The sequence below is a fragment of the Tympanuchus pallidicinctus genome, unplaced genomic scaffold (assembly GCF_026119805.1).
Source record: "Tympanuchus pallidicinctus isolate F22 unplaced genomic scaffold, pur_lepc_1.0 scaffold5, whole genome shotgun sequence".
Lineage (NCBI taxonomy): Eukaryota > Metazoa > Chordata > Aves > Galliformes > Phasianidae > Tympanuchus > Tympanuchus pallidicinctus.
The window spans coordinates 35,031,652-35,058,414 of NW_026294769.1; the positions used below are offsets into that span (position 1 = coordinate 35,031,652).

General features: G+C 36.7%; 1 protein-coding gene across 5 annotated transcripts in view; it reads right to left on the bottom strand.

The window, feature by feature from the left end:
* Positions 1 to 26,763, bottom strand: part of NOL4 (nucleolar protein 4) — a 186,038-nt gene that overhangs the window by 37,657 nt on the left and 121,618 nt on the right. For 4 of the 5 annotated variants that reach the window (XM_052704404.1, XM_052704402.1, XM_052704406.1 and 1 more), the window contains 2 exons: positions 9,679 to 9,858; positions 8,761 to 8,952 (listed from right to left, as the gene is read on the bottom strand). In XM_052704404.1, coding sequence (XP_052560364.1) covers positions 8,761 to 8,952; positions 9,679 to 9,858 — 372 coding nt within the window. The remainder of the gene's footprint in view (positions 1 to 8,760; positions 8,953 to 9,678; positions 9,859 to 26,763) is intronic. The other variant, XM_052704405.1, reaches the window with a different exon arrangement.

The window sequence follows — 26,763 nt, forward strand, 5'->3', positions numbered from 1 at the left end:
CTCTACGTTCTCCAATGCACAGAACCACAGTCAGTTGGGGAGCAGTGGCTGAACTAGCTTTTAAGAATAGAGAAGGATTTGTGGGCCTCCATCTCTAGTGCTCTTAACTTAATTCTCCACATTCATACAAGAGGAAACTCTCTAGCACCTGATACAGCTGTGCCAGAAAGATAATTAGAGGCAGCAATACTACAATAAAATATAACATTTGGGTTTACTCAGTGGAACAAACCTACTGAATTTGGTTGCAGTTTGAACAGCAATGCATTCCCATGCATTGAAAATAAATCATTCTAAGAGATGAGGGACAGTACTGCTAAAACCTGGTGTCATTACAAGGTTAGCATCACAGCAAATACAGCTATCTTCCTCAGAGCTTCAGAGGAGGGAATAAGCCTTCGAATGAGGTTTTCATTGACAAAGCATAAATATTTTTCTTCCTTAGAACTGTGCTGATCTCATGGTGATCTAAATATCACATCATTTAACCACACTAAATCCCTCTCTGTATTTGGTGGCCAAGTATCACTCTACATGCCACTTTTCTGCATATGTCGAAGATGCATGGAAGTCTCAGTGTGCTCCTCCAGTAGTAGGTTCCTGAAAAATGCTATGTAAACATCTGGCTCATTCCTCCATCTATTCTTAAAGCTCAGAGCTATAAAGCTACACAAACATCAACAGATATTCAGAAGGTGATGTAAGAACTAAAAAAAGTAACATTCTGTCCAAAAAGCCAAATGAATTCATGTTCCCCAGATTATTTATGGGAGATAATAGGTTTATTAGAATTTTAAAAATAATGAATCACCATTATAATCCAGCAGTCACCTGTTTTTCCTCTAAAAATGATTGTAGCAGGTATATTCACCATTGAAACACTGCTCAAAAGTTAATACCTGGGAAAATGAGGAAGTCTCCAGGGTAATTGAGTATCTTCCTCTTGAAACATCTATTAACCCACAATTTCTCACACATCACCACAGCCAGTTGTTGATATGCACATGTCAAGAACTATCTAGAATAAACCTTCAGGAGAACATGAATGCACGGTTGAGTCACTCGAGCAGTAAAATACTGTAACAAAGCACAGCAGAAAAACGGTCTGATTAAGGTTTGGGCTCCATCAGCTCAACTTAGTCAGAGTCCTGGTCTGGCATTGATTGAGAAGGTGACTGTCACTAACAGAAGAACTGTTAAAAAGATTTGCTGTTCCATGAAATGCCATACCTGTGAAATGTCAAAAAGATCAATTTCAAAAATCCTTGCCTAAGAGGAAAAAAACACTTTGAAATAATCTTTCTTCTTACACACATTTTTTCTAATTTCTAAATAAACTGAAGTCATTGCAGCATCTCCTAAGCTCAGAGGCCCCTTCTGCCTTAGTTTAACTTCCTCTTCAATACTTCTGATTATTTTTTATCCCTGTCATGATTACCGCTACAAAATCCCTTCAGTAAGATGCTCAAACATCCCAATCTCTGTGGGTCTGCCCATTTCCAACATCCATGTCTGAGAGTGAGACACAAAGACATAGGGAAACGTGACAAAACCAATGTAATTCCATTCTGCAAAAGAAAGCTGACAGCTCTCAGACAAGCCAGCCTTTTTTTTAGGCTGTCAGGTTCCCCTCAGCATGGCTCAGTGCTGTTTCACACAATTCTTTTGTTTCTACATGGAATCTAACAAACTGCTATGTTTCAAATGTACATTCCTGGTATAAATCTACCAATTACAGATATAACAGAGGGATTATTTCAGTCTAAACCACTAGGAGCAGTATGTTCACCTGAAAGAATTTTTGATCTGCTGTTTGTTGCCTATAGTTGGAGAACTTTTGCCTCTGAAGTTACTACCTATATATTTGCTGTTAGGTCCAGTAATTTCTTACAAACAAAAGGAAGTTGGTCTAGTTACTCTTGCACATATTACACCGGCCTGACTCAGTTCTGAAAAAAATCAGCTACCAATTCTGTCAGATAACAGGCACGTGCATACCTGCTAATATGCCAGACTTCACAAATTAACATTTCTGCATAAATATTTCCCTGTACTTTAGGTCAGTCAACAACAGAAAGGAGAATCCTGTGGTATAAGACAGTTGCAATCTCATTAATATACAGTTACGTTCTTCCGTTTACAGATACTCTAGCATCTAATATAAATGTGTGAATGAGAACACATTTAAACTACTACTCAAAAACAAAAACATTTTCCAAAGCAATTGGGCATCCACAGGTAAAGGTGAATCCCCAGGATACCTTGCTAGCAGTAATTGATTTTTTCCATAGGTACCATCAAGCATTTTGAGGTCCTAACAGCATGAGTCTCCCTACTGCTCTCCTGCATGTCAGCTGTTTGTGTATGCATTATGTTCATTGCCAGAATCAAATATTATGCCACAAACCTTTCATAATAACATGTTATAATCTAACACATTCTATTAGAATCTCTAATATATATAATAGAAATAAGCAATCTCTAATTAGCAGTTTTTCATAGAAAACATCCAAAATATGCAGGGCGTGCATTATCTTCAAAAAGGTTTTTTTAGTCAGTATAATGTAGTTAACTGTATGGCACAGAGCTATCCTGCACTGCACAGTTAAAAGGATTCTGAATCCTTTCCGTACAGTATTTTTAAATTCATATAGTAAAGTACAGTACTGCAGCCTTTTGAATGGACTTATATATTTATTTTGGGCAAAACAGTGAAATATGAACAACTGAACTGGCATTTTAACGATTGCAGCAACTGTTTCAGACTGGGTTTTGATGTATTTTACTCAGTCTTTCAGATTGCAGTGAAGTTGTGATAAATACTCAATTTTAACACCTACTAAGAAATTCCAAAAAACAACTAGAAATATTTTTCCTAAAACATTCAGTGATGTTCGCACTGCTTTTTAAAGTTTTCAGCTTTAGAGTACCTCAATTGAAATATTGACTATTGCACAATTCATTATGACAGCACTTAACTATATCCATTTACCCAAACATATCCATATTCCTGCCTGTATGTTAAACAATTGACATTTTTCAACCAATTAATTCTTTCCTGCCTCTGCACCTCCATACGGCCTCATCTTGGCCCAATTATTGAAGAGAGCACTTTAAATGGGGTAGCAGAAAATTTCACTATCTTTTGTGATCAACAGGAATAAGATCTATCTGATTTTATCCACAAAGAGATTTGGTATTTTATCTAACCTAGTTATCTAGGCTCATTTTTCATACCTTTGAAAAGACACACTTCTCCAGAAGATGACTCTCAAGATAGCTGGGGATAATTGCTCAAGAGTGTGTCACCTATGGGTTTCATTTATTATTGCTGAGGGAGCCCAAGTCACCTAATTTCTCTAGCACCTTAACTCAGCTAACATAAGAGTGATTGTGACTGCCCTAAATATATCTGGTATTTCAGAGTGACAGGAAGCCATAGAAATCACTGGGCAGAGCTTATTCTTTCTGAGATGGATTTGGATTGAATAGATTAGATTAAGCACTTCAACAGAAAACAGTTTGCTAGTAAAACTCCAGAGGACCAGGAACAAGTGAGTCTGATTTAACATTATTTCCTAGTTCAAACACTTTGAGTCAGGTCACATATTCATGCTACTCACACAAGCCAATTCATCAAGTAGCACTATAGCAGAGGTCATAATATGTCAGTCATAGTACAAGAAAAACTAATCAAGCTGAACATTATTTTCTCCCTTTTTTTTTTTTGCCCCATAAAATAGTGGGCTTTATTCTACACTGGAACTTACAATTTTCCAGTAAGAGACTGAAACTAACGTCAAAGTTGCATTTCTGCCTTTTTCTCTCCCACAGAACACAAAAGAAAAGAACAGTTAATATAGGGTTGTATTTTTACTTTCTTGTTTTCATCCTTTTCATGCCTTTTATCATGCCTTTTTCCTATTTCCAAAGCTAACTTCTTCACATATTCCAAAGTTACTGGAAATAGGATAACATCTGCTACTCACTTTCAAAAAATTGTTCGAATCTTCATAAGTTACTAAAAAGCAAAACATATCTGAGACAGAATTAGAATGTAGTTTCTAAAAAATTACTTCAGTACACATTGAATTGTTCAGAAAGGGGAGGAATTTCAATAGCTAAAAAATCTGTTTCTAGGATTTTTTAATGATGTGAGTTTTTAGAGAATAGTTTTGCCCTTTTTAACCAGCTTACCCATCAGAATTGTGTAAACTAACCACTGTTTCACAAGAGATAAGTGCTTAGAAAGGAAAGGGACAGATCAAGAGTTTGGGGTGCACTATAAAATAACAATTCTGTTCCTATATGTAGATCATTATGCAACTGTTTTTGTGATATTTTCCTTAATACCTCCTTACTTAATCAATAAAAATTAGGCACATAACCCTCAACCTGCAGGCTTTCATACTCTGAAAATGCTTGCAACATTTCCAACCAACAGAGGCCTAGAGGTCTGAAAAGTCAAGTGACTGCAAGGACAGCTGGACTACTCAACACTAAACTGGTTAAGTCATGGAAGCTTCCTCTCTGTAAAGATAAAACTCAACAGAGACATTGCAAAGAGGCAGATTTCAGAAAACACACCACCTTCTGAAAACAGCCCCCATAGAATTTGTTCAATTACAATACAGAAGAACTTTGCCTCAATAGATGCATTTAAAACATCTTGATGTCTGCACAGTTGCAAATTGTAGAAACACCACTTGCAGCCAATTGGCACAAACAAAAGACAAAAGAATCAAAAGACATCAAGCTTGTTTCTTTTTGTTGTTGTTGATGCTGGCAGTAGGATAGAAGCTGGGAAGAACAACAGGATGTAACTCAGGAGCTGTCTTTAGGGCAAAGGAGAGCATTACTCCTTTTCTTGTCTCTTACACATCCAAACATCTTCAGACATTGAAAGGCATTTATAACTTAGCCATTTGTTTACAATATATTACAGTAGTGACACTGCTCTTTGATAACATTTCTTTGTATTACAGTAGCGTCTACCAAGAAAGGTTTACTCTAGCTTAAATAAAAATAAAAAGAATCTCTCTGTGACTACAAGTTTATTAAAACCTTGATCTTGTCTTGTAATGCACATCAAAAAAATATGTCTGTGCAAATGATACTGTAAGGTGCTGTTTCAAACAAAATACAGTTAGTGAGATTGATGATAGGAAATCTTGTAGATGGGATGGAGCAGATAGTAGAACAAAGATAAGATTATTAAGATAATTCAATCTCATTTGATCATTTTTAACATTAAATTTTTCTGGACTAAGTAAGTAGATACCATCAGCAGCTGTCTGCTATCTTTTTTTAATTTGTATTTTTTTCCTACAGATACACAGGCAGGGACAACTCTGAAGTATGCATTTTTAAAATTAGTGAAATAGGTCATTGACTATTTCTGGGAGAAAACCCCTCTTGTATAGTGTATATAGGTCAGATAACACTTCTTATATAGAAAGGAATTCTCATTACCATCAGTCCTTCAGAGAGAAGTGCTAATTGATTTTTTTTTTTATTGTGGGTTAATAAAGAAAAACTTTATTTTAGTCTTCAAGAACTTCTTGAAGTTCATAAAGTGATACACCATAACACAAGTGGAAGCAGAACCCAGAGACCTCATCAGAAAGCCAGTGATTTCAGAATCAAAAAAAAAAAAACTTTCTTCTCAATCAAAAATTGTAAGCAAGATCACAGAATTTGGTGAGAGAACATTCTCAGTAGACCATACACAGGAGAGAACCTGAGGAGAAAATCAATTTTACAGTTCTTGAGAAAAACTTTACAGTGCTTTTTTGAGAGATATGCTTGTGTCAGAATGAAAATGGAAGTGGCATGATAGTTAGCTGAAGAATCAAAAAAAAAAAAAAAGAAAGCATATTCAATTTCTCCAAAGGCTATTTGTAACAAGATGCTATTCAAGCTGCCTTGGAGGCCACAGACTGCAAGCTGTTGTAAGTACGAGCAGAGTAAATGTAAGTATCTCTTAAAAATTAATGCTGAGAAACTTAACAAACATCAACACTTGTGAGACTGAATCTTTTTCTTGCCTTATAGCTAGAACTGGCCTGGCATGCAGTGAGAAGTGTCGTTTGGATTACAGATGGCAAATAACTGACAGGAGCATGCTGCAGGCATGATTTTTCATCTTTACTAGGCAGACTTACACCAATTAAATTTAGTGTTTACATTTTCGCTTCATTTTGCAATATGATGCTGTAGATAGCTGCACCACTCCACATGCACACTCTGAACTGTCACATATCACCTAAGAGATTAATTCTCTTTCTCCTACAACTAGATGCTCAAAACATACAATTCTGGCCTTGAACAACGTGAAAACCTTGTGTTTAACATGTCTATAGCAAAAGACACCACCTGTGGATATTATTATCTGACATCCTATTTAATGTAACAATGGTAGAACTATTGCTCCTGAGGAGATCATTATCCTGTTTTGCTGTAGTTGAGTGTAGTACTTGATTCAAATCAACACCGACATGTCCTCTCATGCTTGTTTTGGACAAATGCTGTTATTCAGACAAAGTGATTCCTTTCCACTGTCAAAGTGGTAAATAGGGTCAAAATAATCATACAGTCAAGTGCTTCTGTCCATGGTAATATTTTTAAAAACTGCTTATAATCATGAGGTACTAATATAGTAATTTAGAAGTTAGAAAATAATTAAAACCACCAAGTGGATATGCATTCCATTTGGGAATTATTTGAGACATAAGCATAAAACGTCATTTATTATCTCAGGAAGATAATGGGAAGTCCTCCAAAGACACTGAATAGTCTTTGGCTCATATTCCTACCTGCAGATTTCCCTTCTGCCCAATGAAAGCCTCAATTTTTGGAACAAACACCAGTGTCTTGCCTTGTCACTTCCATTCATGGGCAGAAATTTAATATTTTAGAGGGTGATTTGTTTGTTTGGAATGAGATAAAGCCCACCATGAAATGTAATGGAATATTATAGGGAATATTTCTGAATTACAAAGATTGCATATTTGAATCATTTTCTCTGCTCCTTTTCCTCTCAAGGGAATAAATTTGATCCTACAACCTTTATTCATCTGAAAGTAACATTTGCAAATATATATAAACCTCTAAGGTCAGGCCAACCTAGCTTTTTATGGGTCAGACTGTAAATTCCTTATTCACGCCAAAAAGGAGTTGCACAAATCTTTCAGATAACAAAAAAGGGACTCAGTTTACATAACTCCTCATCAGTGTGAATAGTGATTAATGAGGTCATAAATCAGAACAGTGAAGAGGCTTGCTAACACTGGCTAATTTTGTTAGTATTTTCATTTGAAAGTACAGCAAAACAAAAATATTTTGCATCATGAAAGGTAACTTGATGTTGCTGAATTATTTTCAGATGGAGTGAATAGATGCAAGTTGATGCTACATGCTATATAAAAAAAAAAATTACTTTCTGTTCTCCTTCTTATACATTGGAAATCTGTACAATTTGACATGTACACCGTCAGCCAATCTTTGGCACTTTTATCAGTACAGATGTCCTTAATTCTACCTGTGTCTTTTCATCTGTGTTTCCATTGTTCAGAAATAGCATTATCCCAGTATTTCAATAATAAAGAAATGCAGTCATTTAGAATCACAAACACAGTTTTGTTTCTGTCTCTGCTCTTTGTAATATCCAACAATGGTCTTACCCTATAAAAAATTGTCAGCTAACATCTTAAAATAGCATATGGACATAAGTATTCTGCAGAGACTGCAGGAAAGAGAAAGAGAGAGAGAAACAGTAAAATTCAATGATCCCCAATAATATTTTCAATGCAATCAATGGTTTTGCAGATGATTCATTAAAATAAAAAATGATATGTTTGGTTGCTAAATGGTATCTGTTTGTAAAGAGGAGGTGATTTCACTATCATCTAACGGCCAGAGTGAAAGCTAAGACACTTCAATAATAAGGTGTGTACGTACCTAATTTATTGCACCTTTCCTGGGAGTCTTTTGGAAATACAAAAGATTGTTTTTTAGAAACAAAAAAAAGTTGTCAACTGGTGAGAAGAGTTATCCTTTATCCATTCTCAGGGGATTGGGTGATTCTAAAATAGTAATGTCTGAAAACAATGCCAGTTGTATGGTAATATGCTTTTCATGGTCTTTGGTTCAATCACACTTACTGCACCATTTTGATGCTCAAAACGTAAACTCGATTTATATCAATTGAAAGAACTCAAGGGGGTAACTTCTACTCATAGCTCATAGAATAAACTGTGCAAGGAGAAAAAAAAAATTGCCAACGCTATGTTACTGCACTGGACATTTGCTTGGAGATAGCATTTCTCTAGCACGATCTATTTTTCACAAGCTCACAGAAGTATAATCAGAGAAAGCATTTTAAAGAAAAACCTGCCTTACTTAAGACTTTGCCAGGCAAAAATTTTTAACTGTAACCTTGTGTAGGAAATGAGCCATGATGATGACCACTCACGTAAGCCATCATTTGGTTTCTCTCCCTATCCCTTATTTTACTTTTCTTTTCCTATGGATCCGTATTAGTTCATCTTGTGAATTCTAGTCTCTCATTTTTAAACCAGTGAAGAAAGGGGATAAATACAGGAAGAATGAAGGAGGGAAAAGGAAACCTCTGACTTGGTATTACCAAAAACAAAAAAAACAAAAACAAAAAAAGACACTAAGATGAAAACAAAATAGTGTCATGGATTTACATATGGGGTTTTGATGGAAACTAGGGCTGGGTTTTAAATCAAAACTCACCATCTCAAAACCACTTCTTTTCATCCGCCTGCAGGACTTGAGGTAAGTACGTATGCGCTTTCTGGCACGCTCTTGATACTCAGGGAATTGTCGCCTGCATGAGTCAATGATAGCCTGGATCTTTTCTTTGGGCTGCTTAGAGATTGGGACCATTCGGTCCAAGTTTTCATCTACAAACAGCCTGACAAACATCTGTTGGCAAGAGGGAGACAGAGGAGACGGGTTTGGAGGGCTGCTCTCTTCTCTTCCTAGCTTTCTGTCTTGATTACTGATAGGTTGACATTTTTTCTATCCATGGAATAGCTTTGTAATGGGAAGCCAGAAATATTAAGCAAATAGTACTTTAAAGGATTATATAGAGAGTGGGAAGAAGCTAGTAAAAAAAAAAAAAGAAAAGAATAGTCTACAGGATATAGAACTTGAGAGATAAACCAGAATAGACTATGAAAATAGGCAACACTTAGTTTCATCATTAACAATAAGCAGTGATTGCTACTTCATTTTATTGAAGTGAATTTCACTTTTGATTTGAACAATTGCTTGTGTTTTCATGCACAATTACATACACTGGGAAAGCAAAAGAGAACAGCTGACCAGTGGAATGGTCTTCTGATAAACTAGCTACAGCCCCTTTTCGTACACTGACTGAACATGCACATTCACACATCCACACGCAGGTAAGCACACACACACACACACAAAACAAAGCTTTGCTTTCTTCACTGGTGAAGATGGCACTCTGATTTAAATTCTAAACAAAGCACAATAAATCTGTCTTCTTTTGGCAATCTGCATTAATATAATAATTGAAAGATCAAACAAATTAATGTGCCATTAATACTGTCAAATTTACCCATAAATAATAATGTAAAAAGAGATAGCAGAGGTAAGCAAAGCAGGAAGTGCAGAAGGACTTACATTAAAAGCTTTCAGTCGCTCAGCTTCTACCCCATCTGACTCATTAACCTTCTCAGGATCTTCCTGCTCATCATGGTCATCCTCATCCTCATCCCCTCGATTCAGAGACAGATCTTCAGCACCTCTGTCTACGCTTTCATTTTTGCCAGAGTCATAGCTTGAATAGCTATGTGCAGGAGACTAAAAAAAGAAATTAAAAAATACATTTGTAAAAAATCACCATAGAAATAAGGTCTATTCATCAAAAACGCTTCATAAGCATTAAATAATTCCATGATTTTGTTTTATCCTTTGTTCAACAAAATGTGCTCATGATCCTTTTAAAAATGAACAATTCACCATAATATTCATTTCCATGCTTTAAAAAAATGTGACCAGATGCAAATTCAGTAAATCAATTACCAAATAGATTGCCTGTCGTAATTACAGTTAAGATGAAGTATTTGCTATACAGCACTGTCCAAGTGTTACACACGGAAGATTCTAAGAAATACTGACTTCTGTATACTAGCCATGAATAAATAAGGGGCAGTAAAATTGCATAAAACCACATATGATTAAATGTTACACATTTTAAAGCAAAGCAGATTTCACTAGAAAAAAATTGATATAAATTCAATTGGTATGAAATATAAAAGGTGCAGTAAGTTTCTAGTTTTCACTTGCAAAACCCCACACTGAATTAGAGGTGTGTAGGTTTGCCAACATCGTGAATGCACTGCTGAGAAATGTACTGTCCAGCCATTTTCACATATCAACATTCAGAATTTTCACCTTAGCAGAACAGTCAACTTCTCGTATAAATCAGATGACCATCTCATTAAAGTTCTACCCAGTTGTAGGACCAAAATTTTTCAGTTATAAAGAGAGTCAATACTGTACAATTTTCCCTGTAACACTAAGACTTCAGTTACCTGCTTCCTCTGCATATGCTTCAGAATGAAAATCACAAAGACAACAGGAATAAAAAGCTTTATATGACCTAACACTTCAGGATCAAATCTTTACCCCAGCCACACAAAGGTATCACAGAATCTTCAACAGAGCCATCACATTCATCTGAAGGTAATTCAGAGCTCAATTTTATTTCTATAATATTTTAATCCTGTAATATTTCAATATATTGTTCTATCACTTAAAAGCATGCTGTTTTCTGTTAGCTTCAGAGAATCTAAATCAGATGCTACATTTTGAATTTCACATGAATTCCTTCATCTAAATGCCACCAAAAAACCCTCAAGAGCATAATACCTCAATCATAAATTTATTTCAAATACACATACATAAAATCACATTTTGAGCTATATTCCGAGCCTCCCAAAATTCGCTTCTTATTTCAGGGGTGTTTTCATCAATCATAAATGTAGCTGTGTAATGAGGTAGAAGGGAAAGGCCAACAAAACCACATTAGTCTTTAACATATACTTCTTGCTTTAAATTCTTACTCCCATAACTTTTTTATGTCCCTGTTTTCATTTCCATCTCATCTTTGTCTTCTTTACATCATCAGTTTTGCAGTCACTCCCATTCATTTTCTTGCCTTTCCAGCACTCATTGTCCAAGCCTTCCTTATCTAACCTTCCCAGACTACATTATCACAATACAAATCCTCTTGAGTTCCACTTTTAAATATCTAATGCACCTAACAGCAGATCTTGCAGCCTCTTTCTCAGTTCCTTTCCTAAGAGTCTCTTCACTGCCTAGATAATGGAGATAGGAAGAATGAAGAAATAGCAGAAGAAAACAGAAAATCCAGCTTGGGATGCAAATATCTTCAACAATTAGTAAGCTCAGCATCACCTCTTGTCTTCGTACAGCCTACAACTCCGTGGCAAAAAATTTTTGCCTGATTGCAGGGTTCAGGATAGCAGACATGAGATGGTGTGGAAAAATAAGACTTGGCAGAGCAGCAAAAACCCTGTTCTCTTATTTGGCACACTGGTGTTTTGTTGGGGAAGATGGTGAATATCTACACTGCTGCCCATTCATAACTCTTCCTTGTAGCAGCTGCTGAATTCATTGAATAATAATAAGTTTCAGGAAGAACATGGTTCCATCCAGATAGGACACGATGATTATAACATTCCGGAGAGTGTAGCATATATAAACAACAGTATTTAACTTTGTCACTGGCTACCATAAAGCCAACAGCAGCAGTCTGATAGCTTGTTATGAAGGAATGACTGATTTCACTTAATAGTAAAGAGATTCTCAGAAGAGGAAGAAAAAGAAGTAGAAAGTAATCTAGCTTGCAAGAAATGTTCTTTTGCACTTCATCATTTCTCTCCTTACTACAGCTATAGTTTGAAGAGAGATCCTAGATGATCTAGATGCAATATGCAATTTCCTGTGGTAAGAACCACATAGTTTCAGCAAGCAGAAGCTATTGCCCTCAAGAACCCCACTATCTGAAATTCCTGTTCCACAAACACTTGGTTTTATACAAGTCATTTCATAAGATTAAATTGAATTAGACTACTCATGTGCATAAAGTTAAACAGATGCAAAACTGATTTCAACATGTACATATGTTTGAGCTAGATGCCAAGATCATAAATTATATACTAGGATTGAAATTTGTTTTTGTGAAGGAAAGAAATTCAGACCTAAATGTATTAGCTATGTGTGTTAAAAAAGAAAAAGCAGAAGTTTTTATTTTTTGTCTTTTTAAAGAAAGCACTGCAGAGGGCCTTGTCCAATGTTTTCTGCCAAATATTTATTTCAAGAACAGTTTTAGCATTGTAAATAAGAAGTGGAGAATAACATGCCGTATGAACATTGTATGACAAAAATTATTATTCACTAGGGATTTGCTGATGGTGCAACAGAAAAAAAAAAAAAAAAAAAAAAAAAGAAAGAAAGAAAGAAAGAGAAAAGGTAAGCTTTTTTCCTAGCAGGGGAGTCAACAAACTGTCATTACAAAGCCTCAGTTAAAAATATATTTTCTACATTTTTTGTATTTCTACACAAAAGAATATTTAGGCAGAGAAGGAAGAAGCTGTTCCCTCATTTGTTTTGACTCTGTAGTTGTGCAAAAAACTGATAACCATTTTCTTATGCTACTCCATTAAGCAGTTGCAGAGGTATATAAACATGAAGTAAGAAAGCAGAGGATAAATTTTTTCTTAACACATTCTCCAGCTTCAAGTCTCACACCAGAGAAGCCTGATTATTGAAGGTTGCCATTGTCTTTTGAAATGGCTGCTCCTGCCTTTGCCAGGCAAGAACACTCTTATTTATTCCTGCGCACCCCTCGATACATACATTTTTATAGTCCTGGGGTGAAGTAGACTAGAGAAGCAATTCTACTAACCCCAGTCTTATTTATTTATTCATTTTTTTTTAAGACCAGTTCTTGGTTCCAGTTCACCACCCAAAAGCACTGTAGGAGAACTGTTAGGTCACAGCTTGAACTGGTGATTGAGCACCTATGAAGGGCTGTGGCTGGCACAGGCAAATTGTTTGCAGTTATGTTCCCAAGTGACCAGAAGTGGTGGACCCAGGATAGAGGCACCCTGAACTCACATAAGGGCCAGCTACTGAGAGGAGAATGTCTCTTAAACCTAGGCTACTTCCTGGGAAGGGTTGCTGGGTGGTTGGTCAGAGAGCTCCTTTACAAGGTGGACAAATTTGACTCTTCTTTCTGTCCCTGTGCATACAACTATTGGTCTACCTGCAAATATTCTGCCTAGTATTGCCAAGAACCTGGTAGAAGCAGTTTCAGTTCTTCACGAACAGAACAAGCACAAACCTTTAGGCTTAGCAGGATGGTGCGAGTCTCGCATAGAGAGAGCACACATCTCAACAGCAGTCCAAGATTGAAGTGGATTTATTAGATGGACAGAAATCTATAAAGCATGAAAGTTCTGTGTTTTAAAAAAAAGCTATAGAAATGTAAAAGGAGAACTTGTTCAAGGAGAACAAACAAGGCCTAGAGTATTACCTATACAAAAAAAAAATTATTAGGTTGCCTTAAAAATATTGAGACATTGATAAACATATTTTGGCCACTTTGTCCTTTTCTGAAGGTTCCGAGTTAATTCTTTCAATCTTTCCCTTGTACCTTGTAATAGTAAGTATTTATTGTACTCTCCTCCATTACAAAAAAAAAAAAAAAAAAAAAAAAACTGCCTAAGAACTTGATTTCAGAAGCTTATCATGAAATACCAACATCTTTCCAGTAAATTAACAAGGTTAATCTGAAGGAAGGCATCATGTAATACAATAAAAACCTGAGAAGACAATGCAGTGTTGATTAGTACATATTAGTGCCATAGAACAAGGTCAGAATGTTATTCCTGACCACCGTTTGTATGGAAGTTATCTTAAGACTTCCAAGGATGGAGATGAAATGCATCTTCTAAATATTCTACTTTACATTGTATACATACTTATTAATATATATAACACATCAAACATTTGTAGATGGTGCTAAACTTCTGTCTTCTTCATCTGTCTACTACATATGGCAAGAGACAACAGATATACCTGGAGAAGATAGCATTCTCTTTCCACCTTATAGCAACCTTCCAGATGTTTGAATTCAGATTCTTGTAATGTCCCTTCCCTTCAGTATTTCTTTCCCAATAAATGCATTCTTTCTTCAAAACACATTTTCCAGATTCCCGACATTCTCTTTGGCCTACTCTGAAAGTTGTACATTTTATCTGAAACTTTTTCAAAGAATAATTTCCAAAAACTCCAAATGTATTCCATATAAGACCTGTCTATAGATAATAGATTTATTTGTTGCTTGACTGATTTATTGATTTTTACACGCTTATGTATAAAGAGCACATCACCTTATTTGTGAGGAAAAAAAATATATACCATTTATATGAAATATTTATTAATGCAAAAAATCCACAATAGCCAACAGAGGTTGTGTTGTTAGTTTCTGTGAAACAGCAATGAACAAAATCAAAGTCTACCATATCTTCCCGGTGCCTAGTAGGCTCAGATGCTCATATGCAGCCATTAGCCATGATCTCCTGAATGACACCACGTGTACTCATTCGCCAGAGACTTTTCCCAACAATAGACTCAGCAACTCTTAACTTCTTCAGTGAGCCAACAGAGGAGGCTACTGATGACAGACAAAACGTTACTCAGTTACTCAAAAAGGTCATCTGTGATGCTGGTTATTTGTCATGACTACAGATTGGGGATTATTGTGGCCTTCAAGATTTTTAATGCCAAGGGCGAGTGAAAGACCCAGCTTCCCAGGGGAAAAGGTCTCTGAAGGAAGTCTAGGGCAGCTTTTTAGAAAGCTAAGCTTCATTTCTTACACTTGTGTTATATTTCTTACACTTCATTCTATAATATTGCACAGTCAACAAACGTACATTTGGAAGAGTAGTGCAGTTAGGATGGCACTTCACAGGTGTTATAGTTGGAAAGATTATTACGGTGGAAAAGAGATAACCAAAGAAGGAATGCTCGCCCATATCTGAGGATCCAGGCTCATAGGGGAAAACACCCGAAAGAGGAGATCTCCAGAAAGAGATCCTTCCCCCATGGCAGTCAGCCCTTAAATGGGGTCTAGGAGAGGTGGAGCCAGGCTCCACCCTTTCTGGTCACACAGCTGAACTGTCTTCACCTGTGCTCCCATGGCTGACCCAGTCCTTGCCTCAGGTGATCAATCAGTGGTTCAGGCACTGATTGAACAATTCCCATACAAGTTTATAATTCTTTCAGTTGCTATATTAGACGACAGAAACATGAAGAGCTGGCAGGCATTAACTCAGGTTTCTGTCCTGCAAGAAAAGGGAAGGAAGCATGAAAGAATATTTACTGCTAAGTAGAGATGAAAACACTTTGCTGTATACATCTGATTCCTTTCTAGTAATCTGTCTCTATACCTTTAAAAGTTACTAAATATTTAAAAAAAAAAAACAAACACATGAATAAATAAAATCATAATTTAAAGCTAATAACATTCTGCTCATCCCTCATATAGAGTTGTACCTCCAATGTTTTCTTCCTTCTCTTTCTGCACCTCTGCCCTTCCCACTCTGCCTCTGAATACACAAAAGTCTACAGCTTCAGCAAATACTCTTGCAAATTCTACTTTCAAAGAGAATATTCTCATGGTCTGACGCCTAGTTTGGTTTTTTTCAGTACATTTTTCTGAAATTGTCTAAACTAAAACATAACTAAAATTTTTTATTTTGCTTTATGCTTTTTAACAGATTCCATGTATGAGAGGGTTTTGGCGTAAAGTAACACACCAATGTCTAGTGAACTGACTGAGTACAAATTGTGCATTTTGCTTCATATTTAAATAAAAAATAAGTTAATTTGTCAAGGTTAAGGGTGAATTTATATCTTACATCTTCCTCTAAGAACTGTATTTGATATGAGCATCGGTTTCCTTGAACTCAACTTTCCATCTTAAAACCAGATTTTCCAAACTGCACAGAACTTCCCTACAAGAGTTTTCTTGTTGTTTTAACATTAAATCCGTGGCATAAGTAACATGAATAACACATTAGAAAACATGAAATATTTTTGGCATACATGGGATTTTTTTTCCATTAAAAGGAATGACATTAAGGGATGACATTATGAATTCAAATTTTCCTATCTTTTTCTCCTTAGTTTAAACAGTAATCTAGGAGGCAGAACTGGAAAAGTAAAGCTCAGTTGTTATCCCAAACATTCTCTTTCAGACTTTATTGATAGAAGTCCAGCTCTCTATAATTTTTCATTAGTAAACCATTTTTTTTCCATAACTCTTCTTAAAATCTATGTCTTCATCTCTTCCTGACTTTACTGTTAATATCTTTTCACATACTCCCTTTAAACCTTTATATTATCATGTATGTGAAACTTTACCATCATAATTTCTTTTCTTATAATAGAAAAGAGAGTGAAGTAAACAAAATTCCAGTATCTCACATTTATTTCAAGATCCAATTAACCTCATTTTCATGTTATCATACTCATGTTACTTGTATACTTGTACCTGACTGACTATTTTATTCCTCGTTACACTACAATTGTCTTTTCCAGCTTCTTCATAAAACTTCACCCTCAATGATAGAAAGGCATCATCATACATAATTCTGCTGCTTGGAGCATGAGGATAATAGCATTTTAAAAGAAAAAAGAATAGCTGAAATCTAGGGTTTACCTGTTTGACTCTGTAACACTGTTATTTAACGTGAATATTTTGGAGTACATTGCATAAGATACACAAAACTTGTATTACACCAAAATATTGAAAGATCTTTTTTTGTTTGCTGAGTCTTAACAGTGTCAGTTACACAAGCCAATTGTTCATTTATTTACAGTAGGACTAATGAATAGATTATTTTCCTCCTAGAACTGTCTTTGGCATGGTCTCTTTCCCAGACTGTTTCTTACAGTAATCAACAAGAGAATACTGGGTGTTCCTAAGATCTATTTGCTCTTTCTCAGTTATTAGCCAGTCTATATCATATTACCTGTTTGCTCTAACAATCTTTTCACCAGAGGCATATTTACCACCAACAAGCACTGTAAACTATGAATTATCCAAACAGTTTAATTCCAGCAGGATATATCTGGAGAGATAGAAGACTAAATTATTTCTTATTTTTCAATTATCCAAAGACTGTGAAACACAGATTTTCCTCTCTACTTTTTCTCAATTTAGATAAAATATAGTCTATCCTAGGTTAATTGGTATTGATCAACATTATCAAAATGTATCCCTCTACTCCAGTAGAAACAACCTCAAAATTTAAGGTGAGAGTAAAACTAGAGAGGCAACTGAGAATTCTCAGACAAGTAGAATAACAAAGTGTATTGAGAGGCAATAGGTAAAGGAATATTTTTCTAATTCATCCATAAGCAGTCCCTTCCTACTCGCCTTTACACTCACAAGGCGGCTCCCGCTTGGCAAAAAGGTGCCTACCCAGACATTCTGGAGGAATTCTTTAATAATCAGAAGCATATCCAAATCTCCTTAGCCCACTATTGCCAAGAAGAAAAAGGCAGAACTGATTTAACAGAGCAGATTTGTGTGCTTCTCACTGCTCTTATTTCATAAACTTGTTTTATTAATGACCTCTAGAACTCCTGCCATGGATGTTGGAAGGCAGGTATTTTCAACCAAATAGTCAAAAAAACCCTAGTTGAATAGCCTGCAATAACTACTATGACTACTATAGTACAATGTGGCTGCTGTGCTTTTCAGTAAAAAAAAAAAAAAAGCAATAACATTTGTTAAAAAGTCCATGCTAAATGGTGACAGACTCAAAAGCCTAAATTATTTTTGGCATTATACACTGCTATTTTGGATTTTTAAAGCATCTGACATTTATGTGAACTTGAGAAACAGGCTGCCACATAGGCAAGTTCCATCATAAGCTTCTGGATTTCTGCAAACCAGGACGCAATAAAGGATTTAAACACTTCCTGTAATGCACTTAATAGATGTAGGAGATCTACAAATATTATACTCCCTTCTGAAGAGCCAATCTTCTGAACAAAAAATCCTCTTATTAAAAAAGTAAGGAGAGTTTATAAGTGGTGTTCCAAGGACAGCGTTAGTACAGGCGCTATCAACTCATCTATGAAATCAGGGGTAGCCCCACATCATTCTTGTGCTTTTGTCAATCAAAAAGTTTAAGCATAAAATTACTGTTTCTAATTTTTTATGAAATACTGACCTTCTGAATAGGACCTCTACAGTTTTCACCCTTATTCCACTCCCTTCATTTCTCAGGATATATGTATATTTTAAAGAAACATCAACAATTTATGTGTGAATTAGAGAATATTTTTCATTTGAAATATACTTTAATGGCCCCTAAGGTTCACATCACAGGGAGAGAGTGATCATTTTTGACTATCAGTAAAAACCCATCATTCTTTGATCACCTGTTAGACAACCGGCTGCTAAAAGTTACCAACTATTGTAAAAAGATTAAACTATCCATTTCTTCTCACTGAGACTTGAAACCTGTAACAGTCAAATTTAAGAAGTAGCTAAGATGGAGAATAGCTGTACAAATCTGAATATCACAATGACAGTCATAACAACTCAAGCCTCAAGATTCTCACTTATGTCTTTGCAACCTGTCCTCATCTCTCTTACAGAAGAGAAGGCTATAACCAAGCATGTTTGTATGGGTGCAACAGTCTAGGTGCATAGGAACTCTCTTGCAAAAGAGCATCAGAAGCCCTGACATCTTCAAAAAGCCAACCTTTTAGTAAACAGTTGTACCACCTGTTAAAAAATTTCACAGGCTGCTGCTTGATTTCAAAAGTAATTGCTATGTACAGCAGCTGCAGACATGGTCTCTATAGTCTGATTTAGATATGAAGTTATTGTCGACACAAACAGGAATTGAGCGAGAATACAGAAGTGAAATAACTTCCTGAGTAGTAGTTTAACTGTCCTAAGGTTACTATTCCATTACTAGAGAATATAAATCATACATAATTCAATGATTTACTCATGGGCCCTCTTCCAAAAACTTAAAATGAACTAGAAGATGGCCACAATTGTTGTTCTTTTTTTCTTCCTCTTTTCATGCCCCTTGATTCACTTTAGACCAATTGTTCCAAACTGCTTCCTTCTAAAATATTACATTATTTTCTTTATCTTATGCCTTTAGCTCTTGTTGCTTCATTCTCCACTTACATAATTCACTTCTTTCACACTATTTCCTTCACATCTTCCTCCCTAAATATCTCTGTACTCCCTCTTGCTGGAAATTTATGCTACAACACCAAAAGAGTTCAATAGCCCATTTTCATCTTCAATTACTAACATGAAACATAAGATTATTTTCTCAAGTCCTGTAGAATCTACCCTGGGAAATTGTGTTTATTTGTGAACAATGTCCCTTGAGGCTAAGACTGTCAGCTACAGTGAAGCTCTTACTAGAACTACATCCACACATAATATAAAGACTGTGCATCCTGCACCTTTGCTCCACCACCTTTTCTTTCTCTCACTCTTTACTAAATTGTTTCCTACTCCACCATTGAAAAAGCTTGTATATACCCAAGCTGCTATCTGCAGAGGAAAGGTCCTAAGGAGTAAACACACTCACAGGCATTCAGATTATATTAGTAATACACAGGATAAAGATTTTATTTTGATACTTGCTTTCATCCTGCTGTCCTGTCTCTCCTGTCCACATGTATCAAAGCTGAAGATAGAAGCTATGCAAGGGCACATACACAGTTTCAAAAGAAACTTCTAGAGAGTAACAGCAGAGACAGACGTAGGGAAAAAAAGTAGGTCATCACTGCAGGGCTTGTGTACCACCAGAGCAGGAGCAAAGGATGGGAGCATTTGTTTTTACTAGGTAGAATGAAAGAAATTAAGATGAAGGATGCCTCTGTCCTTCTCTTGCTAGAACTTTGGCAAAAGAATGCTTTTTGAGGTTCAGGAACTCAGCAATTCCCTCTGAAGTCTGCCTAAGACTGTACAGTAGCTGGATGTGTTAAACACATGGTTAGATGCTGAGCTGCAGACCTGTATTTTCCAATGTAGAAGGAGGAGCAGCACTTCCAAATTTTATTTTTATTCTTACTCATATGAGAAAGAATAGGCACAGAGCAGAAGCATGAAATAATGAGGGACCGAAATTGGTGAGTAGGACAAGAAAGGGAAATGCTTTAACAATGGTATAAAAAGGATCTTTCTTGGTGTGCTTTTTCCAAGTTTATCGTAAGCTCTCCTCAACTGATTTCACCTTCCTACTTTAGTTCTACACAATGGCACTTCAGATGTTCCCTCACCTTTCTCCTTTTCAATCTGAGCACTGTAGCAATACAAATCTTTGAGAAGGAGATTAAGACACAACTGGTAGAAGCAGTGTAGGAGGGATATCTAACTCAACTATCTCAATTGTTTGAGACAAATTTAGTCTCTCCCTCCTTCACACTGTGCTGCTCAGCCACTAGTCACATGCCAGAATGGGTGAGAGAAGACTCTCCTATTACTCTTTCTCTACTGATCATGTGAGCCTGACTGACCACTTATACATTGGAAAGTACAAACTGGAGGAATAAAAGACATAAATGGTAACATACTGAGAGACAGGCTCACAAAAAGGAAAACCCCAACTGAACAATGAAAAACCAACCACCACAACCAGCTGACTAATGATTGCATATAACCTCGTATCTGTTCAGTACTGAGCAGCCATTTACACCTGATCTCAGTAATCAGATTTCTTTCCCATCCATGGCTTTTGGAGAAAGCTAGGAACGCAGCAAGGATATTACAGAAATAAGTTGCATATGTAACATAAAAGGATACCAATTACACAAAATTACGAGGAAACAAGAAAGAAAGCCTATCTTGTTCTTGCTTTTCCCCTTTTTGCATTTATCTGTTTAAAGCAGCAACCCTTTTCTTCACTGAACTTATCTCTGGAGGTGAGTCAGCTGGTTTGGGTTAACAACCAGCCCTAGAAGGTAGAAGCTAATTGCCTTAATTATTGCTTGAGGGCCAAGTGGAGAGATTAAGAACTTGAGATCAATCAAGAAGGGACAGAGGAAGAGAGCATTTCTGAACTGGAGGAAGGTGTTTTAGGTTTGTGCTAGTCTCTCAAGCAGGAGAGCATTTGAGATGTCTGTAGCTGAAGTAGATGGAATAGATTTACTGCTTAGTTCCCTACTTATCTGCTGCAAATAAATCTTTAGATTGATCTGTGTGAATGGCTTGTAGTTTCCCTCTCCTTACATAGAGAAGGACAAGTAAAGCCTTTACCATAGCTCTCCAAAGGAAGTGTTGTGTTAGAGTAAGTCAAATCTGTCACTTGAGGTTAGCGCGTGACAGTAACCATAAGAGTACTGCAGGAAAATTCCTCACAAGGGCAACCTCTAGACTTTAATCTTCCAGGCTAATGTATCCTTAGCATTTAGCAAAAAGAGCACCAAAAAGCAGAAACAGCAAAAGAACCTTTCAGTCCTAAATCCATACTGGCTGTGTTCCTGAACAAGCTATTGAAGGAACCAATTCTAGCAAAAAACATACAGGTGTGGAAGAAGCGCTCTTTCCCTGACTGAGTCATTCAAATGATTCAAACTTTGTTCCCCCACCAGTTCAGGAAAAGAGAGTTGATTCTATGTTAGTCCAATTTGTCATGAGCAGAGAACTAGCTGGAAAGTTCACATCCAGATCTGTGCTGGCCTAAAGCTTTGAAGTCCATGTCCATTTTGATTTACTTTTCTATGTTATATAATTACTTCTTTGTCCTTGGCTTCCATGTATAAAATTAAAGCAACAGAGAGGACAACAATTTTATTTTTTTTAATAAAAATAACCATACCTAGTTTGAGAAAGTCACACCCCTTCTATGATGCAACTGCCTACACTGTGAACTATCTTTTCTCTTCATTCACAGAGTTCAATTTGTGGACATGTGATCTTGACAGGCTATGAGATCCTTTTGTAGTATACACGGGAAACGTAGACCTCATCTATTGCATTTTACTAAGCCCAGATCCAAGATGCACAGAATGTGAGAGACTGAAGTGTTTTCTGTGAGCAGCCCTGCCATCATCACTGGAAGTAGCAATGATTCTGCTCCGTTGTGTCACAAGGCCACAGACCAGAATTAACCATAGAAACAAAAAGACATCTTTAGTGAAGTTCCCTTTCCCTGGTAACAAGACTCAATGAATGTGAGCAGGATGACTTCTTTTGTACATGCACTGCCTGGGCAACCTTTCCTTCCTGTGCCTTGCCTTCCACACACACTGGTCCAACCCACTGGTACAGGAATCCCTGCAGCTTACTGAACACCCTCCTGCACAAACCTGTGTTCTGCATACTACGCTTCAGAGATGACTATATGAAGAAGGAGAAAAAAGCACTGAATAGCCAAAGGTGGTTTGTCTTTCAGGATTGAGGCCTGGCAATAAAAATGTGGAGCTGCTGGAGCAGGTCCAGACAAGGTTGTGAAGATGATCAAAGGGCTGGAGCTCCTCTCCTATGAAGATAGGTTGAGGGAGTTATGGTTGTTCAGCTTGGAGAAGAGAAGGCTCTGGGGAGACCTCATTGTGGCCTTCCAGTACTTGAGGGAAGCTTACAAGCAGAAGGGGATCTGACTTTTTACACAGTCTGATAGTGATAAGACAAGGGGGAATAGCTTTAAAGAAAAAGAGGGGAGATTTAGATGAGGTGACAGGGAAATTTTTCACTCAGAGGGCAGTGAGGCGCTGGCTGGGACTAGGTGAGCTGGCTGTGGTGTCCCATCTCTGGAGGTACTCAAGGCCAGGTTGGATGGGGCCATGGGCAACTGAGCTGCTAAGAGGCAGCCCTGCACATGGCAGGAGGCTGGGACTAGGTGGGCTTTAAGTTCCCTTCCAATTCAAGTCATTCTGTGATCCTGTGATCTACATGCCAGGAGAACATCAAGTTTTTATTCAAAGAACTTTACTGCTTCTTTATGATTGACTAATTCAACAGTGTGCAGGCTGAGGATGATGGTACTGCCTGAATTGTGTGGATTTAAAGAGAACTGGATAAAACAGAAAACAAAGTCATCTGCTCTTCTTATTTTACTGATTTTTTTTTTATTTTTTTTTAGATTCCCCTGACAGGGAACTAGAACGTGTCTCAGCTGTTTATCTAAACAGGCACTGGACATCAGGAGCAAAGAGCCTCTAAATGTCAGAGTCCACAATGAACCTGCAATTCATCTCACCAGAAGGAATTTGTAGGGGTTCTAGAAAGGTTTCAGTGTATTTATTCTGTAGTTCAGGGATTACAGGCAGATTTTCCAAATTACAAATGCAAATGTTCCAACTCAGAAAATGGTCCTCAAATAGGTTCCTAAAACATATATGTGCCAGTGCAGTTTCTAAAAGTATATGTATCTGCAAGCTTTGTAACACTAGAATTTATAAAATAGCAGTTTGTGTGTCTGTAAGGCAGACCAGGAGCCTGCAATACCTATAATAGGATCTGTTCACATATGGCATAGGGCACTATTAGCTTTGTTTTCCAGTATTAAAGTAACATCACCCAGGCAATAAAAGTATATAGAAATTGGTTTTTTTTCTTATAAATACGACTTCTGCAGTCTTGTCAAGAAATTTTGCAACTGCTGTACCATTTTCAAATGAATGCAACAGTATGTCTTCAAGCTATTGATTTTTTCTATGCAGTAAGCTCTTTCAACAATGCCATAAGCAACAAAGTACAGGGATTCTGTAGTTGTTCTGGCAGTCATAGATGATCTCTATGAGTCTGTAAAGGCATAGCTTTAATAACCAGTCAGCGATTCCTTTACAGAAATACCCAGTATATTAGATTATTAGATTAAACAGATTCATCTTCAGTAAGCAGAACTGAAGGAACATGACAGCCTATTGACTTAGACCCCACATCTCCACCAGCATGCCTTCTCCATTTCATTCCATGACATCCTATTGCCTTTGAACCCCAAGCCTCCAGCAGCATGCCTTCTCCATTTCACTGCACATCTCTCTCACTTCTTACAGGGAGAGTCTGTGGAACGTGGAGGACTAGGAGAATGCTGATTACCCAAGCAGCTTCTGCCTCTCAAAATGAAAGACCCTCATGAACGCAGCAACCTGGAGCTTTCTATTTAAGTCAAATACAGATTTACATTGAACTTGTAGGAACTTCTCTTTGGCAAGATACCCACCTTATCAAATTAGATTGAAATTTGTCAGTAGTTTCAAAGGTAAGGCAGGGACAGATAGACAGAGCTGAAAACATTTCTTTAGAAAACAAATCCAGGCAATGATCAGCATCACAACAAACAGATCTTTTCACATTGTTATAATAATCAACCCCATATGGGTAGCAAAATGGTATTTTTTTCTGGATGAAACTCCTAGAAATCAAGATTATAAAAACAAAAACAAAAATAAACAAAAAAAAAAACAACCACACTTCCTACTTGGGTCATGAGTAAAATAAAAGCAGTCTGGCACAAAATCTCTACAGAACATTTTGCATCCAAACATATTTTTGTGCAAAGTCATGCTTTGAACAGACATAAGAATTATCTTGCAAATTTTTGGTGGAATAAATTTCAACGTGCTGTGTGGGAGGAATCCATGCAGAGAAGAATCCTGTGCTTATTAATCCCCCCATAGCGTTTTGAGCATATACTATTATTTTTCTAGCTATATGTACAAGTATGAATCTGTTCTGTGGCATTATTATGAAGTTCATTATGCTGAATAAGGCTGGGAGATAATCTTCGTTTATTTATTTAATGTAATTTAACTTCACAGTTTGTCTGAAGGCAAAAAAATGTAAAATCTGTTGAAGGCATGAAATAAATTTCATGAAAGTGATTTGATAAGGTGATGTTTAAAAAAAAAATCTAAACTTTCCCAGTAATGACTTTTATTTAGCAAACCTATGGAAGGATAACCAATGTAAGAAGTAATATGTTTGCACACAGCCACGTCCCCTTTCATACACTGCTTCCAAGGCTCTGCTCTGAAAACACTGCGACAAATGGACGACCCGGTAGTTTTTAATTACTAATAGATTCTGCATGATACACTTAATCAAGGCTTCACATGACTTCTAGAACAACATAAGCTTTCTTTAAAACCTCAAAAATCCAAGTTTAGAAGCTGAAAGCAAAAAATTTCTGCCATTTACTTTTCAGCCTTTCAGTGAAGATACACAAACTACTCAACAGCACTGTCACAGACAACACAGTGTGAGAAAACTGGAGAAGAACTTAGAAATCTGCTTGCCAATTTTACTGTCTTACTTACCAATTTTACTATCTCATCTCAGACTTCTTGATTTGCAAAAGAATTCCCTGCAAGCCTCTCCAGAGGGAGGAAGGAAGCTGTTTCTACACTAACCCATCTTTTTGATGCTTTCTCAAAAGTGGAATTCCAAAAATTATGCCCATAGTCTCTCAGGTCTGCTCTCACCTTAGAAAAAGATGGGGTAAATCATCCAACTGCAAGACTTCAAAGACACAGAGAACCTTCTGTTCTCTCCATCACTCACTCTAAAGGGACTCTCACTGAAAACTAACCACAAGGAAATATTTGCCCTACCAGCACTCACAAAACACTTTCTAAAATATTCGTGTTAAAATCTAAAATAAACAAATAATCCTTAATTTTTGTCTTGTTAAAATTAAGAAGAAAATATAGCATCATTGCACACAAATGTAAACACATGTAAAGTGTTGGAGCTAAAAATATCTCTTTCAATATGGAGCACTACAAGACATGATTTTCCGTTGTGAACTACATTCGCTGCTTGTAAGGTCAATGTTTTAGAAGCTATTTTAGAAAAAGCTTTGAAATAAACATGAGGCCTATTTAGCTTCGCTTTTCTTTCTATTCTGTACAAATGGATCAACCTATGTGCCGCTCCTTGAATAAGGTATCAACAATATCTTTTTTCATTTTTTAATTATTTTTTGATCCTAGAAAAAAGCACAGCATCAGCCAGTTCTAATGCCCACAGGCAAATCATTGATTCAGTGTGCTTCTGAAGACCAACTACTGACTATGGGATCGTATGCTCAAAACTAAGTCTTTGCTAACTTATTTTTTTGTAGAGCTCGTACAGGTTTTAAATAACTAGAGCTGGGAAATAGACTTTATGTCTTCTGTGCAACTTTGCACAGTGTTTTGCCTTGGTTAGCGCTGTACTTGATCTGGTCACTGAAAGCTGCAATGTCCTCAATTAGCTAATTAGAGATAAAAACAAGTCTTATTTGTTTTGTTTAGGGTGGGATTGGTGAGTCCAAATGATTTTTGAAATTAAAAGCCTTCTTTCTGCTCTCCTGTATCTCGAATTCTGACTTTTCCACCAACAGAAGTAAACATCTTTGTGGTGCAAGGCAGCTGATGGTAGCTCTTTTTCTGATTTTTTTTTTGCTGAAGTGAACAATGACAAGACAAGGTCACTGCACTAAGGCAGTGATAAGGTAAGACTTCGGCTGTGAGCTGGTTTTGAATGGGCAGCTTTTGTTGCTCCTCTGTTGGGTTTTACCTTTATGTATTTTTCCAGAGGCAACAGGAAGCTTCTGCTTCTGGCACAAGTGTAAGAAGAGAGATTGAAATTCATGAGATCATCTGTTAGGATAGTTCTGTATGAACAGAAGACTGCCA